Source organism: Mustela putorius, unplaced genomic scaffold (assembly GCF_011764305.1).
Source record: "Mustela putorius furo isolate JIRA1106 unplaced genomic scaffold, ASM1176430v1.1 tig00003834_pilon_pilon_pilon, whole genome shotgun sequence".
Lineage (NCBI taxonomy): Eukaryota > Metazoa > Chordata > Mammalia > Carnivora > Mustelidae > Mustela > Mustela putorius.
Window position 1 is genome coordinate 18,419,523 of NW_025421987.1, and position 18,446 is coordinate 18,437,968.

The window sequence follows — 18,446 nt, forward strand, 5'->3', positions numbered from 1 at the left end:
TCAGAATTTCTCGTCTTCCAATTCGTGGTGATTATGTGTGCATGAACACACGAGATCTATGGAGATTATGACCTGTACAATGCTTGGTCTTAAATTAATATAAAAACCATGATACTGGATAGTATAACTTATTCAGTAAGCATTCTAAATCAGTAATAAAAGTTGGTCTAATTATTTCCATTTGTGTTATATAAAATAAGTTAGATAAACATTGCCAGCAGATTATTTAAACGCAAAAAAGGCCACTTAGATATTACCTTATAGTTTGCTTCTACTTGCAAATTTCAAAGAAGTGCATTCTTATAAATTAAATAAATATGTTCCTTGGATATAATTCCCCAAATTTAAATACATAATATGTCAAACTTTTTCATCAATAATAAATCATACTCTAACCAATTAAACCAAAATGATAGTCTTTTTTGATAAGATTGCAGATGATTTTCTGGTTGTGAGACTTAAATCATGTTATTAAGTTAGGCACCGTTCAAGTTCATAGCAGTTGTTAACAGCCCACTCCTTTGGTGATTTAACAAAGACAGCATGCCCACTAGGCGCAGACACTCTCCCGGGGAATGGAGGAACAAAGACAAACAAACCAGGTATCATTCTTGCGCTGTTGTAGCTTACAGAAGAGCTGCTTGGGGTTCAAGAATCCATAAAAGATATTTTCTATAAATAAACAACAAAAAAGCTAAATACCTGGGAAGAATAAAAGATAAAAAGTGTCGCTTCTGATTAAGATTTATTTCTAAATGCACTAATAAAATTCAGAGGCACCTCTGCCTCTTAGGTGCAAACTATTCAGTTCAAACTGTTAGAGCTGATGGTAAGCAGGATATTGGTTAATCAATTTTCTAATTGTATCTTCCGTTGTGATATTCTTTACTTGGCATTGTGACTGAAATGTTAAAAAGCTAATAAACAGCCTTTGGAAAAGGAATCAGACTAGAAGACCACATGCACACTGTGTGTGTGCGTGTGCATGTGTGTGTCTGTAGATAGAGCCAGAGGGAGAGAGAGAAAGAATGTGAGAGGATCACTGTTTTATTCCTGTTGGTATCTTTGGTTGAAACATGCACAGTTTGGCTTCAGAGAATAATTCCTTTAAAGAAAATAATTCATCAATATTTAAGTTGTATTCTCTTTTAAAAAAGTAGAAAAGCTTCTGTAAAAGTTACTGATATAAAATGATTTTTGAAGCCAACCAAATAACTAATTTCTATTTTCGTTGAAGAAGAGAAAGGAATGAAAAAAAAAAAATTGGCTGTCACACAATAATAAATTTTATCTGCATTCAAGATGTTCCTTAGAAATAGTAAATAAACTCTGATTAAGACTTGTTTTCACCCGTTTTTCTCTCTGCCTTCGATTGCAAAACCAAACTCTTACTACTTCTTTCTCAAGATTCAGTTCTTCAGCCATTCGCATGATCTCTTGAGAGGAAGGTTTATTCTGTTCTCCGAAGTGCCTCTCCAGAGCATCTTTAGCAGCAATACTGAGGGGAGGGGCGTAGAGAAAGAAGGGGGAGATGATAGTGTTTTTATGATGTTTTGGCAGATCCAAATTAAGTAGTGTTGAATATCCTAAATATCAACATTAATACCATTTAAAGACTTTGAAAGCCCTTCCAAAGCGTCAACAAAGCTAAATATGCAGTCTGTAGAATATTTAGATGCTTGTCTTATGCAGGGTGTCCTGAGCCAAGTTAAGAGGAAAGTAGTAAGGTGTTCTGGGCTTTCTGTATTTGTCCCATTTTGTGCCACTAGAGGGCACTGATTTCCTAATAAGGAAATGAACATTGGTGCAGGCATTTCTAAATGTCTCTAAGAAATCATGTTATTTACAATAGACGAAGTGTTCAGTGAACTCATCGACCAAAACAAAACCTGTATTTTAGAATTTCCTCTGTAATTTTTATGCAAATCACCAAAAGATCAGCAATTTTTCTGGTTTGAAATGCAAGGTATCATGTTGGACTTTGAGACTGAAACACTGATGACTAGTTTTGCTGTTTTTAATAACATAGATATCAAGTTGCCACAGCAAGATGTATCGAAAAGGACAACAGAAATGATCACTCTCTGTAGAAGTGATTGTTCAATTTGTATTTTATCTAAGACTTGTAGAGCAAGTGTTCTTGAATCAAATAACCTACTTTTCTATCAAATGTTAAGAATTACTAGCTCTCCCTTTCTCACTACTAAATTACTAAATTGCGCTTTTTCACCAATCTTGTTTTTTTCAGTTGACTCTACTCACCATACATTTATGTTTCGTTACACCTACATTATCCTCACTCTCCTGTTTGTATTATATATTCCATCTCCTCTGGATGTTTTAATATCTCAATACCTTATTGTTGTTCTTCGCTTCCTTTTTCTTTCATTTGCTCCCACTTTTTCATTGTACAAAGCTGTAATGTGGGGAAAAGAGAAATGATTACAAAAACAAAGCAGGTTCAAAAAAAAAATCAGATTTGAGTTTCAAATTTTCTTTGTAAAGCGATGCAAAATAAAGTCACTATGCATTTTTGTCTTAGATTTTTGCACTCTTCATTATTTTATAGTACAAGACCAAGATACAGATGTTAATGCAGAAATATTAACTTTGCACAGACAACTGTCTATTAGTGGTATGCTGACCATACTTTTCTTGGAACACTTGCTTTAAATGCTTTCAAGCCTTGCTTTTTATCCAGCCTTCTCATTAGTTGAGTAGATAATTTTATTACATTACCAATTGCTTCTGTACTTACTTGGAAGACTGGTACGCACAAATGCTCTGGTTACAGTAATATCGGGTTATAAAAATTCATGGATGATCACTACAGTACGAACAGAGCCAGAAAATCTGGATGTGTTAAAAAAAATCATTTCACCACTTCACGCCTCTGCCACATTATCCAGAAAGCGTCCTTATGCAGCTTCTTTTCTCACTATATTTACCTTCTCAAGAAACTTATTTCTGCACATGCATGAGCTTTCCTCTTTCCGGGAATATGAAACATTTATTTTTCATCTGAAAGAGAAAAAAGCCAACTAAACTGCAAACCTCTCTGCTTTAGCTTAAATCCTAGCAAGGAAGCCATCGTTTTTAGGTTAAGACATCACAGAGCCTATAACTTCAGTACCTCCTACTTGCTCAGCTTCCTCCAGCCATTTAGATAATATTGCTTTTAGCTTGCAGGCATTTTTAAAGCTGAGCTGCAGGTTTTCGAATCGGCAGATAGTTGTTTGACTGAATTCAGAGCCGTGCACAGCTGCCAGGGCTTCCCCGACGTTGGTTTGGGTGTAGCCTGTGAAAGGGCAGGAGAGATCTGTTAGCTTCAGCTCTTCTAGAAGCATTCATTTTGGCCGGTTATCACAGAAATTGTGTCCTTCTTCATCAACTATTACATATTGCTTTAAAGCATATATTCATTGGCAATTTGAAATTGCTTAGTAAGTTCAGTGCAGAATTGCTCAGTACTCTAAAAAACACTTCTAGTTATCTTTTTCTAGAAGTCAAAATTATTCAGACAGGAACCCCTGCCATTCACAATATTTAGTGAAACTGGATAGATATGTCATAACATGTTATATATAAGATACTTATAAATTCTTTCTACTCTTATTAAATATCTGATATATGCTCAACAATATAGTATATTAAATGTAATGCATAAGTTATAATGATATAAATATTTTTATCTCAACTGTAAGAGTACAAAATTCAACTATATTATTAAACGGTACCAAATAAAAATAAGAATTATGCTGACTTTCCCTGAAAACGTGTTTATTATGACAGTGAGATCACCCAATATTTTACATGTATTTTTGAGCACATTCATTTTATCATTTGGTAATGCTTCTATCTTCAGGCCAAAGCTCTGTTTAGATTGTCCCAAAATATTTTTAGAGTACAGGTTAGTATCAACCATCAACACAGAATTTGAAATACAGCCATATGAATAGCAAACTGAAAATGGCTGTTACAAAGGTGCCCACTGCTGTGTTTATTCCATATAGTAACTGCATATTAATTCAGGGCCTAAAGCTATATATCTGTATGCATAAAACAGCTACGTACAATGCCCATCAATAAATATCATTACAAAATTACCTGTGCTTCATGCCACAAGTGCAGACGGTGGAACTATCATTTTCAATACATTTAAGAGATACACTACTTCGTGAATTCAAGTCAAGGTTAATTATTATAGTTATTTTATGTTAAGAACACTATTGAATAGAAAGTGTGCGAACAGACAGTTCGCAGAGAATTACAAATGACTGTAATACACGTGAAATAACACTTTTCAATCTTCACGCATAAATTTGAAATGAAACCACCAGAGCACGTGGGTGGCTCCGTCAGGTAAGCACTGGACTTTTGATTTCGGCTCAGGTCACTATCTCAGGGTCACAAGACGGAGCCCCGTGTGGGGCTCTCATGGGATGTGGAGCCTGCTTATGGTTCTCTGTCTCCCTCTCCCTCTCTCCTACCACTTGCACGTGCGCTCTCTTCCCTTCTCAAGAAAAACATACAAAAAACCCAAAAACCTACCGCGGGAACCACTTCAACCTATCTGATTTGCAAAGATCCAAAAGATTAGACCATAGTTTTCCTTCAATAATTTATTCTATGTGCTGCCAGTCACTGTTCTAAGTGCTGAGGATATGCTTTTAAGGAAAAGCAAAAGTGGATAAAGAAAAAACTACTGCTTTCATAGAGATTATATTCTAAGGAGTTTGCCAAGTGATACTCGTGGTGGTGGTAAAATTTGGCATAACCTCTGTATAGACCAATTTGATGACATCTATCAGAATTACAAATATACGTGCACTTCAAGAAATTGTGTATATTGGGGTGCCTGGGTGGCTCAGTGGGTTAAAGCCTCTGCCTTCGGCTCAGGTCATGAACCCAGGGTCCTGGAATCGAGCCCTGCATAGGGCTCTCTGCTCAGCGGGGAACCGGCTTCCTCCTCTCTCTCTGCCTGCCTCTGCCTACTTGTGATCTCTCTCTCTGTCAAATAAATAAATAAAATCTTAAAAAAAAAATGTGTGTATTTATACAGGTACAAAATGCCATCAGTGGAGTGAATCATTGTAGGGTGGTTTTTAACAATGTAAGATTGGAGACAACCTAAATTTATCATCAGTAGGGGACTGGTTAAATAATATATTCATGAAATGGAATTTGATAGACCTATTTAAAAAATCTCTCTAAAAATTAATAAGGAAAGCTCTATCAGATAAATGGTTAAATAAAAAAAATCTGAAGATATGTAAGTATTTGCTTATATGTGCAAATGGTATCTCTGGAAGGATGCAAAGAAACCAACAACATTGATAAACAGGAAAGACAAACATAAAAAATACATTTTACTTACACTCTTTATGCCTTTGAATCATATGAATGGCTCATCTATTCAAAAAAGTTCAAACAAAATAGGGAGAAAAACAAGCACTTCAAAGTTAATCTTGAGGTAGGTAAGTTGAAAAAAAATATCAATTAAAAAATCTATGTATTTAGGATCTATAGAATGAACACGGAAATAAAAGGTTTTTTTGTTTTTTTTTTTTTTTGGGTAGGATTTTCATAATTGGACTAACTTAAATCCACAGCACAGATGTAGAATGAGAAGTATCGTGGACTTCTGAGCAGAGAATAAGAGACTGACCAGTACTATCAAGGATTTGCAGACCAAGTTGTATGCCCATTACCCTTAAGAAGTGCATACCTAACTTAATTCTTCTCACTTTAAATTCATTGGCAAACTTCTCAAGTTCTCGGATTTCTGGAGAATCCATGTCTATTGGCTCTTCCACCAATTTACTTTTCCGCCTGAGTTCCTGCTTGAAATCAGTGACGGTGGGGTCCTCTGCCAGGAGAGGCTGGTGCATGGAAGGAAAACCATGACTCAAAGTATGGTCAGGAAACTTATAAAGACAAGGTGTTAAGCTACCTGTGAATAAACAAAGAAAGAGAAAGAAAAGGGCCATTTGTAATTATCCGCCATTTCTACACAAGCAAAAGTTTTGCACCTTAGAAGCCATTATTCCCCTGCAGCCATCACAATTCTACAAGGTTAAATAACATTCAGCTGTCTGAAATGGAAGTCAGGGTGGCATAGTATAAATGTGGTTATTTCTTTTCCACCTTCCTCAGAGCAGTGAAAACAAAAATAACGCCAAAGAGCAAATTCTCTCAGAAGTATGTTTTCCATTATTTTGTTTTCTCTTAAAAGACACCTGTTCCTGTGAATCTGAGGTTCAACTGAAACCCGGATGTATGTTTTGATCTCTGTTTTAATTCAATACACAATCTGCGATGTTTATTATAATCAAGGCATATCGTTAAGTGCTATGCTGGGAAGTTTTCTTAGGATTCGAAAATGGACTTTACAATATTAAGAAACTCCATGGTTTTATCAGCCAGTGCTTAATTTCAAGGGGAAATAATCATGTCATTTTAAAAATTGAATGAAGGCAGGTAAAAAGAAAAGTATGAGAACATAAAATACACTAATATGCTTAAATAGATTCAAGGAGTGAATAGAAAAAAGTAATTTCTAAAGTTCTATTAAAAAGTCAGCAACAAGATTTCTTGAAAAGTATACAATATAATGGAATCATTTCTTGATTATTATTTAAGAAACAAAAGTAAGTGGCAGGAAGGGTGTAATACTAGATATGATGGGCATTTACCCATAAATGAAGCATTAGATCAGTTGATTGGGTTAAATGATAAATGACCAAAAAAGATCTAATTCTTAAAAAAAATTGTTTCCAGATTTCATTCTTTACTAGAAAAGAAGAGTTTCTCAATTGGAGACATTGGCTAGAGGATAGCATAAGCCAAATTTCCACACATTTTATTTCTATTTTCCTCATCAATATATCACGTTTTTATTGGTAGAGATTTCACTTTGATTTATATTAAATGACACTTGTATAACCAACACATTTTAATATAAATAGAATATTTGGTAATTATTCACTTTTCTTATGATTATAAATAAATATTTAAACTAAAAATAAATTGCTATAGGATATAGGCAATAATCATTCTTGAAAACACTGGAAAAATTTATCAAGTTTATGCTACCTATTAGTTCTCTATAAATACATTCACGAATCAAAGACATGAGTAATAATGTCGTTTTCCAGAATATATAAATCTTACATTAATATATCAATATGTAATGACCAAAGAATAGTGTAAGTCATCAAATTGTTGGCTCGTATTATTTATATGACAATATGTAATTATAAGGTATACCCCTTTCCAATAGACTATATTTTTTCTGGAAAAAAAGTAAATATACAAGGGAGGAGTTAAACAAAATAGCACAAAATAAATTCAGCTTCTGTGAAAAATATGTGAAAGAAATCATTTGTCTAGAAGAAAAATCCATGCTACTCTTTACAAACCAATATTACTATTTTACTTTTTAAAAGTCAGTTAATCATCCATTTTATGCTTTAGTGGGTAGTATATTGATCAGACCAGATACCATTTTTTTTTAAAGATTTTATTTATTTATTTGACAGAGAGAAATCACAAGTAGGCAGAGAGGCAGGCAGAGAGAGAGAGAGAGGAGGAAGCAGGCTCCCTGCTGAGCAGAGAGCCCGATGCGGGACTCGATCCCAGGACCCTGAGATCATGACCTGAGCCGAAGGCAGCGGCTTAACCACTGAGCCACCCAGGCGCCCCACCAGATACCATTTTTAAGAGAAGTTTTTGACTTTTTAATTCATTACATAGTTTAACTTTTGAAAATGGTTATTATTAATTTGGGGGTTATTTTCAGCTTTCTATTCATTTTGTATTTATGCTAGTTGAAGTAAAAGACTAACCTACCTTAAAAGAATACTGATCACATTTATTTTAGCATTTATTTGATATTTATCTCAAGATTATGTTTTCACTTAGGCTTATAGACTTGGATGTTAGATATATGAAAAATCTTTGCCTCTTTCATGATTCAAAAATACCACATGCCATTAAGACACTTAACGATGAACTACTCTGAGAAAGAGTAAAAGCAGTGAGCAAAAATGAGGCTGCTGGGTTTTTTCTCTTTCTTACTGTATTTTTTTTTAATTTGAAGTACAGTTGACACACAATGATACATTAGTTTCAGATGTACACCATAGTGATTGAACAACCCTCTATGTTACGCTCCGCCTGCTGTAAGTATGGCTACCATCCATCGCCAGAAGATGCCATTAGAGTATCACGGACTATGGTCCCTGGGCTGTACCTTTCCAACCTGTGACTTATTCAGTCCATGACTGGAAGCCCATATCTCCCACTCCCCTTCACCCAATTTGTCTGTTTCTCCACCTACTTTCCTCTGGCTGCCATCAGTTTGTTCTTTGTATTTATGGGTCTGTTTCTACCTTGTTTGTTTATTTGTTTTCCTTTTAAATCCCACACATAAATGAACTCATATGGTATTTGCCTTTCTCTGACTTATTTCACTTAGCATAATACCCTCTAGGTCCATCCATGTTATCACAAATAGCCATCAGGAGAGGGGGAGGAGGGGCCAGGGGGGAGAGAGGAAGAAAATCTGAAGCAGGCTGCATACCCAGCACGGCGCCCAACCTGGGGCTCGATCTCACAACCCCGAGATCATGTCCTGAGCTGAAATCAAGAGTTGGATGCTTAACCAACTGAGCCACCCAGGTGCTCCCTCTCATTCTTTATTTAAGGATGAGTAATCTCTCTCTCTATATATATATGTGCACACTACTGTTTGATTTTTGCACATTTAATGTATTTTAAGGCACTTTAGATAACTCATTTAACCTATGTCAAATTATTTTTATTGTCTGTAAGTAGTTTGTTACATAGCTTTTATATGATAAGCCATAAGTCCTGAATTTGTTAGCAATCTTTGTCACTATTTTCAATTTCTCTTGCTGACCATAGTCACACATGATGACGAATCTTCCATGTGATACTTTGTGCTGTATTCATTTCACATTTGTCATCTTCTTAACCTTATGTAAAAGCTAGAAAGATTTTTTTTTTTTATTCACAACTTAAGATTTAGAAAATTTAGGTAAAAGGCAATAACCTCCCTCGGGTGCCACAATGAATCAACGATACCGTTGAAACCAGAACTGAAGTCCAATGATCACTTCACTAAACCACATCAAAACAAAAACCTCATTCATTTTTCCGGCAGTCTGTCCTCCGGTAAACCAGATGACTTTCCTTTGAAGACATCTGCAGTTTAAACACATTCAGCTACATTAAACAGATGATTTCAGACAAAAATATTATAATTATTAAAATCTTAGAAGATAGTCACCTCTATTTCTGGAAAATTATAAATGTAGTTTATACATTGTAAACACTCTGGGAGGAAAAAATCAACATTTAAAAAATAAATTTGAACACAAGTCCATGAGAAGAGCACAGAAGACGCCATGTTCAGAGGTCTGGTGTCTGGAGCAAAAAGGAAAACATGATGTGTGATACATTTGTATTTTTCATTAAGTGAATATAGCCATAGTTACCCACACAGACATGGTTTTCCTGGAGCTAACCAGCCTTGAACAGAAATTCATGATGGTCACAGGCACAGTCAAACAAATGGCAGTGTCTATCCCGTGATCCTGTATTTGGGGGAGAGTGGAGAGTGACTATGGTATGGTAATTATGGAAAAATATTTTTAAAACCTTTCTAAGGCATGGATTATTGAAAAAGAAAAAAAAAAAAGAAGAAGAAGATAAAAGCAGCAGGGAGTCCTGTGCAGTAGAGGTCTTGTAAACCATTTCCAAAACATTGATAAAGCAAAATTATCTGTAAGCCCCAGAGAAGCACACAGTGAAAGAGCCTGGAAGCGTTTGCACATTATTTACAGCCCAAAGTACATGTTCGCATTGTGGATGAATCCACCAAAGCCGTTCTCAATGGCTGTGTATATACTTGTGTGTGGCAGAAGTGGGAGAAGAGGTCAATCTTTTCAAGCAGGCCATGGGGAGGCAGAGGTGGCCGGCTCAACACTGGGGCCCTGCCCCATGTAACTGCCAACATCTCTGAGATTATGGGCCTGAAGCCTTAGAAGAACAGGCAGGGAAAGCAGGGGGATACAGTAAGACACATCATCTTGATGGAGATGTGCAAAGGAAGGTGTATTGGATATTTCCATGTATTTCTTTTTCATCACACAAGACAATGCAAAGCAAACCGTGACTGCGACTTGTGATCTCTACTCTTTTGTGCATTGGTAAATCCTATCCATATACAACAGGGATCCTCTGCCTGGTGTTGTAATTTATTTGGAACACGGCCCTGCAGAGTTGTTTACACATCGCCTATGGCTGCTGAACCGAGTAGTTGAGAGACTAAGGAAACAGGGAAATTACCTTATGTTACTGCTACTGAACAGCCGTTTCTCATTCAGAGGTTAAAAAAAACCCTTCAGAATCACTTCTTCCCTCAGAGGCAATACAACCAGAACAAGTTAGGGAGAAACAAAATGGGAAGGAAAGGAGGTGAAAGAAAGAAGAAAAGGGATGAGAAAGGAAGGGGGAGGAACAGGGGGAGGAGAAAGAGAAGAAGGAGAAGAAAGAAAATAACTTAAGAATAAGAGACGGGCTCTGACGTTGACTGTTTTTCCATGTCAGCCATCAAACTGATTTCTGTTGCCTTGTGCCTAAGAGCGCTGGAGCCCTAGGGCACTTTCAGCCACAATGATCTTTTCTCTTATTATCCACTTCCCATTAAAAAAATAAAACAACAGCAAAAAAAAAAAAAAGGCCATTCATCTTCGTGGTTAATTCCCAAACCTCCGCTATTTTGCTTTTCTCTGAAAATGAGCTTTGAAACGAAGACTCTCACAATTCACCTTGGTTTTGGCCATGACATAATCTGACCCCGCCTGGTTTAGGTCATCCCTGTGTGGCTGATGGGCCATCTCCACAGGAGGGCGGCAGGGTGGGCAGCCCGCTGAACAGGTTTCCCAGCCTCACCCAGCTTCGGAAACCAGAGAAGGGAACCAATTTCAGATACCCAAGAATTAGAGTTTCGAGAGGGCTTTGTTGTTGTTGTTGTTATTTTAGTGTGTGTTTATCTAGAAGAGCTTTTTTTTTTTTTTAAAGATTTTATTTATTTATTAATGAGAGAGGAGACAGCATGAGGAGAGAGGTCAGCAGGAGAAGCAGACTCCCTGCTGAGCAGGGAGTCTGATGTGGGACTCAATCCCAGGACTCCAGGATCATGACCTGAGCCAAAGGCAGTCGCTCAACCAACTGAGCCACCCAGGTGCCCCTCTAGAAGAGCTTTTGAAGAGCATTTTTAATTCGCTCTAGGCTGTTGAAGGGTTTAAACTCTCAGGAATGAAGGCACAGAAGACATTCTGTTGGAAGTGTATCGAAAGAGAAGATCATAGGAAAAACCAGGTCGAGCTGGTACAAATCTGCCACAATCCAGCTTCAGCGGAGTGGTGGCTCTCACCACAACTCAGCCAGGAAGAGGATGAAACTATTAGCAAGGACGAGGATGGAACTAGAGGGTATTATGCTAAGCGAAATCAATCAATCGGAGAAAGATAGTTATCCTATGATCTCACTGATATGCGAATTTTAAGAAACAAGACAGAGGAGCGTATGGGAAAAGAGGAAAAAATGAAACAAGATGAAACCAGAGAGGGAGACAAACCATCAGAGACTCTTAATCTCAGGAAACAAAGTGAGGGTTGCTGGAGGGGAGGGGCAGGAGGTGTTGCGGGGAGGGACACTGGGCAGGGTGTATGCCCTGGAGAGCATGAATTGTGTAAGACTGAAGAATTACAGACCTGACCCCCGAAGCAAAGAATACATTATATGTTGTTAAAAAGGAACAGAAAGATATATTTAAATATTAATAAAAATAAAGTGAAGCACAGGGTGTATGTCTAAAAAAAAGAGACGGAAACTCAGAGAGGTGAAGGGACTTGAACAAGGTTTCTAATTAGTTCATGGTGCGGCTAATTCATTTTTCCCAATTAGTCATTCTTTTCAGTGTGTCCACTCCTAGACTATAAGGCACAGTGGATTCATCTGGTAACTGCAAAGTCCTCTCAACCTTAACAAAAAATTAGTGAGAGCTCTTATTCATTCAAGGAAATGCTCAAGCTAAATGGAAGCATCAGACTAGGTTCTAAGGTTGCCACATTAAAATAAAGCAATTTCATATGCTTTGAAATATAGGTCTTTCTGTACCTTTCCTTTCCTATGGCATATGTGACAATGAACCTGTCTTTGTTGTAGGTGATAAGATACTTCTGTGAATTGTGTGGCAGTGGCTGATTTGATGAAAGCTTTGAGACTTCTTGGAAAATTCTAATGACATTAACCAGGTTTCTCTTGTGTATTTTATACCTTTGCTTTCTTATATTTGAATTCCTATGTTTTATAACTCAATTTGTGTAGCCTCTCTGGGGATAAAGACAGGAGAGTTCAGATTCTCTGAGGTTTAATCTGCTATGATGCAAATACTCACACTAAACATATGTCAAATTAGTGACATTCTAACCAATAATAAAGCGTCACTCTCAAAAAATATTCAAATACCATCTCTATGCTTGCCATGGTGAGTTTTTCTTCCAGGGACAACATGTATTTGCTTTTAAGACTACAGTGATACATTCAAATCTTAGGATAACCATTTTTGCTCCTCATGGTACTAACCACTCAGGCTTTGGGTCACTCTAAAGGGCTCTTCTGGGAGCCTCTCCTTTCCAGCTGCAGGGAGAAAGTGGGTTTGCTGAGGGCCTGCTGAGAGGACTTGGTAATATAGCCCGAGCTGCCCGTAGACTCTCACTGTGAACCCGGGCCTGGAAACAAGAAACATGTCAGAATTCTCAGGCCAGCTGCACATTCACTAGGCCAGTAGCCAGTGGCCTTCATCTGGTGGGGAGGGAGGTGGTAGCAAAAACCATGTTATAGTATTGGGGGGGGTGCCTGAGGGGCTCAGTCAGTTAAGTGTCTTGATTTTGGCTCAGTTCCTGACTCAGGATTGGGATCGAGCCCCACATGAGTCTCTGCACTGTGTTTGAAGCCTGCTTAGGATTCTCTCTCCCTTGTCCTCTGCTCCTCTCTCATCAACCCCCACTTCCTTTTCTCCGTTCCTCTCTTAAAAAAAAAAAAAAAAGTATTTGGCCTGTGACTGATGTTACCTTTGTGCTAACCTCAATCTATGCTGCCTGTCACTGGGTTTAAAGGAGCCTAACTGTGGAGCTGAGTTTGTGGGAATTATTGTGAGTGAATAGCAAGGACTCCCCTCCAAGAGACAGCAGCACACGGCCACGTGCTCGTCATTCCTATTTTCATAATCAAAATGTAGTGTGGGCCACAAGAAGCATTTTGCCTGCCTCTCTAGTGGCTAAATGCACAATTTACTATTTTTATAATGAAAGTAGTTTATCATCAAAAAAGGCTACTTTCATTAACCATGAATACTGATTAGCTATTAAATATATGAATCATAAATGATCAGTTTTCAAAGGGGGAAAATATGGTTGTCCCTATTTCATAATTATTAAAAAAAAGAGACACTAGGATTTACAGGTCAGTCTTCATTTTACTATAAAAGTGAGAACACTAGTTTATTCAAGAATGCTGCTTGGTAGGATGTAAGTGAAGCTAATTTATTCTGGAATATTTTATTTTAAAGTTTTAGTGTTTTATTTAGTCTCAAACTGAAAAATATGGAGAAATTAAATGCCAGTGAACTAATTTTTTTATTCAGTTTTATTTCGAATTTATAGTCATAGATCCATTTTTTTTCTATGACATATTAAGGATGATAACAAGACACAGCAGTGAGGAAAGATTTCCCTATTATATGATTCCTTTATCTAAAGCTTTTCTCTCTCTCTCTCTCTCTCTCACACACACACACACACACACACACACTTTTTTTCTCACAGAGCCCCAGTAGTTTTTGTCACTCATCAGGTTTCTCTCCCTGCTGTAGCAATGAATATAAAACATCAAAGAATAGCTTAAAAAATTAAGTGAACAAAATTGTGTACTTTATTAAACCATGAAAATCTTTTTTTTCTGGCCTTATCCTAAAATTGAGTTATAAAGTTTTGTTCTGAATGGATTAGGTCAGATTTTCCTCTTCTTTAAGGAACGTGTTATCACTGCCTTCATACAAGTATCAATAGATAATTAACCTTGATCTACTGATGCTTTATTTATCTAAAGGAGAAACATAAGTAACTTTAACTCTTCAATCTCATTTAAGAATAACAACAATTCTGAGCTGCCAGAATTTCAAATGAATATCACTGAACCCACTGCAACTGACTCTTAGCTTTCAATGTTTTATTTATCTTTGGACCACACATCCAGAAAAAATATTGCACTGAAGATGTTTTATAAATCTGTGCTGTCTGCTTTGGTAGCCACACGAAGTTAGTGAGCCCTTCAGATGTGGCTAGTGCAACAGAGGAATTCAATTTTAAATTTGACTTTATTTGAGCTCATTTATGTTTAAATTTAAATAATTTAGGGGAAGAGAGGGAACATTGAAGGGGAAGAGATCAGAGAGGGAGATAAACAATATGAGACTCTGGACTCTGGGAAACAAACTGAGGGTTGCTGGAGGGGGGTGGGTGGAAGAATGGCCTAACTCAGTAATGGGCATATGGAAGGCACCTGATGTGATGAGCAATGGGTGTTATTCACAACTAATGAATCATTGAACATTATATCAAAAACCAATGATATACTGTACATTGGCTAATTGAATTTAAATAAAAACATTTGAAATAACCACATGAGATTAGTCACTGCTGTATTATTACTGGATCGAACCCACTGATAACATCAAGTGACAGTCAGCCGTTTGATAGTCATCAATTAGAGTAAAAAGCATACAAAGCAAATAAAAGAGTTAAGCACAGAAGTTCAGGTCTATGGAGAACAGGGGCAATGAGATTTAGTCATTATGATCACTGAATGCATCCCACTATCAGGGAACATTTCAATAAATAGTGGTTTACCAGCAATTTCCAAAGTTAAGAGATGAGAATTTCATGATACGCTCTGGTCAAGATTCTCTCGGACCCAAGAAATCCATCTAAGTGTCCCCAACTCAATCTCTATAGGCAGACAATTTTTCTTACCTGCCATCACTCCATAGGTCGATGGCTGGTTTCCATAATGACAGGAAGGAACAGAATAATGAAGTCCCGTTGCTGTGTTTCCCAACGTTGTCACCGAAAAATATGTGCACAAACATTTAGGAGTTTGGATCAAAGACAAAATAGACGGGACTGGTAAGAAAATGTATGAGGATTCAAGATACATTCATTTCATTGCAAAAACACACATTTATGTGATTCTTAAAGTATATGGCATAATTCATTTTTCTCTTAATGGAAATCCTCTGATGAGTAGATTAAAAGCAGGAATCAAAGTTTGCCTCAAGTAATCAGATCATAAATCATTAGTGTGGATGATAGCATTCATTAACTATGCTCAGCTCTGTGAAGGGGTGACTGACCAGTTTGGATGTTGGCTAGTTGGGAGTTGCAGAATTCTTGTAGGTTGCATCTCATATAAACATTACAATAAACTGACTAGAGGAATAATCTCTTTAAATTCTTGTGTAATATGGTAATATGGAGTGGTCTTTCTCTGGAAGAATGAATAGAGAAATCAACTCTTGAAGAATCTTTACTTCTGCTTATTCTCCTAACAATTTCTTCCATTCAAAAGAAAATGTCCAAGCAACTAGCCTCTAATTGGATACAATCATAAAAATTTCCAGTAAATTCAGAGGTTTATGAAAAATCCATGACAGTGTATGATGCATTTATGTTGATGCTGAAACCAAGAGGTGGTATGTTTTTTGCGTGTACACAATCAGTTCAACAATTACAATAATAAAAGCTGGTCAAAAAAAATTGATTGTTGAATGACTTGAAATCTATAAAGGTTGAACCCAGTATATAAACATAACCATTCATAGTTACTCACCTTGTGGAATCAATGTATATGAAAGTAAATTTAAAATACTAAATTTTAATCGAGCTTTAAACACAAATCACCAACTAAGAGTTTGGGTATTGACAATAAAACCACCATTTATGTATTCTATTTTCTGTTTTCCTTCATATCCTGACCATAATGATGGGTTTTCATAAATATAATAGGATCATAAATCCTTGAATACATATGAGATGTTAAAAGTATAGAATTAGAATCCTTTGACAATATTGAGATGCCATCCAGTGATTAAAGACTTGAGTTCACTTCAGAGAGCAAAACATTTTCTCTTAATATTGAAAATCTTCAATATTGCACAGATTTTCGTTTTACAATTAACATGTAGAAAGAAATGAAGTCACTTTACAGCATAACAATATTTTATAATGATTACATGTAAATATCTTACTATGCAATCTAAAATTAAACAAATAAACAAGAAACCCATGTAATGTCCAAGTGTTCTTTTCATTATAAGCAATATTTCTAGTTTCTTACGAAGTAATTTATAATTAATGGAAAAATTATAAAACTGATGCTATTATCATGTATTTAAATACTATTATTTGTCTATTTACAATAGATATATCTATTATTTAAAATATATAATCAGTTATGTGATAATTGCTTAAATTTACTTATAGTACAAAATTTGGTTAAAATACTCTATTTTCTAAAAAATATGTTTGGGGAAACTCCCATTTTTTAAAAAATTTAAATTATGAGACTCTTTGGTAGATGAAAAACAAAACAAAAAACCGTCTACCTTAATGATTTCACCCAAATCCAGATATCCACTTTCTAGATTTTAAAAATTCAGCTGCAGATTAATCCCAAACTTACATATGAAAGAAATTTACTCAATCCAAGACTTTGTCAATTTATAAAGCTACTTCATTACCACATAAAGGACACATTAGCAACACATACTATTTGATTGCATTTGAGACAATATATTCAATTTTCAAGCTTACTTTTTACATTAGAAAATTACATAAGAAAATATTAAAACTTGGTTAGAGAGACTGAAGACTCTTTGGAACTCAGTTTTAAGATATTTTAACTCAGTTTGTGGGCTCTAAATGCTACATATTGCTTCTAGCTTTGATTTTTGAGTTTTGAATGATGCTAATAATGTTTGTTAAGATCACTTAATTACAGTATTCTTTGAAATCCACTGTTGTTGGTATTGGGAATCATTCAGTTGTGTTTACTACAAGGTATATGGATGTTCTTGGACGTAGTAAAACCAAACGAATCTCTAAGATAAATAAGTAACACCTTTTAAACACTAAATTATTTTACCTATCCCTTTAGTTTTGTTCCTTACCCATAAATATTTCCATAGAAACATTTTCTGGATTAAAAACACCCAGGCTTGCTGTTTACTTTTGTAGAAAATACATCTCCTTTATAATAAAGCCAGCAATTGAAATTACTACGCTTAATAATATTCTTTAAAAATGTCTAAGGTAGTTCGGCCTTTTTTAAATAGCCTTCATATTTAACGTAAAGGGAATTAAAATGAAGGAGAAAATAAAAGAAGCAAAGAGATTCTAAACTAACAAGATTGAAAGCATCCGTCCGGCCGCACGCAGACTGGTAGGGGAGTCCGTACCTGTGGACATCACGTTGGTTGCATGGTTGGAGACCGGGAGGCACTCGGCAGCGCTGTGGTGCATGATCAGAGGCAGAGTTGCAGAAGCCTCCGAATTCAGAGGTATGAAGGTATCAGCTGAAGTAAAAGGTTGGCAACTCATTCCCACAAGACAGGAGAAAGCTGAGAACTGCTGCTCCCCAGCTCAGACTTTTATTCTATTACTGTTTCCAAGGGCCGTTTCAAATCTCACTCCCTGCATATATACATCAGGAAGGCCCTGAGCACCAGGAGGGCGCGTGCTTGGTACTTATACTGCAGGGAAATCCCTTTATACATGTTAATCGTCTTTTCCCAGGGGTATTGCTTTATCATGGTGCATCGTCTTTCTTCTCACCGGAACCTAATCCATGCCCAAGAGGGACCCTGGTTCTGGGGTATAGATGGAGGGAAAGGGAGAAATCTGAAACTTGAGTGGAGAACTTTCGTGATTGAGACCTTTTAGAAAGGATTCAAGAGCTTCAGAAGTTAAGTGTCCCTCCAAGAAGTAATCCTAAAATGAATTGAAAAATACTAGGTGCCTCTAAGTTACTAACACAATAACAAATTTTTATACGGGAGATTCTTTTTGATAACTTCTCATTCAATCTGCAAAACAACATAAAACAAATATTACACAATTTTTAAGAAACTCTATTTAAGAAACTGTATTTGAGTTTGTAATTGAAAGAAACTCTAAGTTTAAATTGAAAGATGCATAGAAAACTCAATCTTAGAATGAATATATTGCCAACTACTGATTCGGACTTAACACGCAATTGTGAAAAATCATGTAAACTAATTTGTTATATATTATAAG

The 18,446-nt window shown here is 36.2% G+C and overlaps 1 protein-coding gene across 1 annotated transcript; it reads right to left on the minus strand.

Moving 5' to 3' along the window:
* Nucleotides 1–318: 318 nt before the first annotated feature.
* POU1F1 (POU class 1 homeobox 1) lies at nucleotides 319–18,236 on the minus strand. Its single transcript, XM_045088233.1, has 6 exons — nucleotides 17,609–18,236; nucleotides 15,126–15,197; nucleotides 5,729–5,953; nucleotides 3,134–3,298; nucleotides 2,356–2,416; nucleotides 319–1,498 (listed from the first exon to the last, which is right to left on the minus strand). Exons 1-6 carry the CDS (start codon nucleotides 17,748–17,750, stop codon nucleotides 1,288–1,290), a joined length of 876 nt encoding a protein of 291 aa, XP_044944168.1. The 5' UTR covers nucleotides 17,751–18,236; the 3' UTR covers nucleotides 319–1,287.
* Between the last annotated feature and the right edge of the window lie 210 nt (nucleotides 18,237–18,446).

Excerpts from the sequence above, each read along its gene's own strand:
- POU1F1 (XM_045088233.1), bottom strand. The coding sequence starts at position 17,750 with ATGAGTTGCCAACCTTTTACTTCAGCTGATACCTTCATACCTCTGAAT. Across the intron at positions 15,198-17,608 it reads AACCAACGTGATGTCCACAG|CAACGGGACTTCATTATTCT; the intron begins GTACGGACTCCC and ends TGGGAAACACAG. Across the intron at positions 2,417-3,133 it reads GGAAGCTGAGCAAGTAGGAG|CTTTGTACAATGAAAAAGTG; the intron begins GTACTGAAGTTA and ends CCCACATTACAG.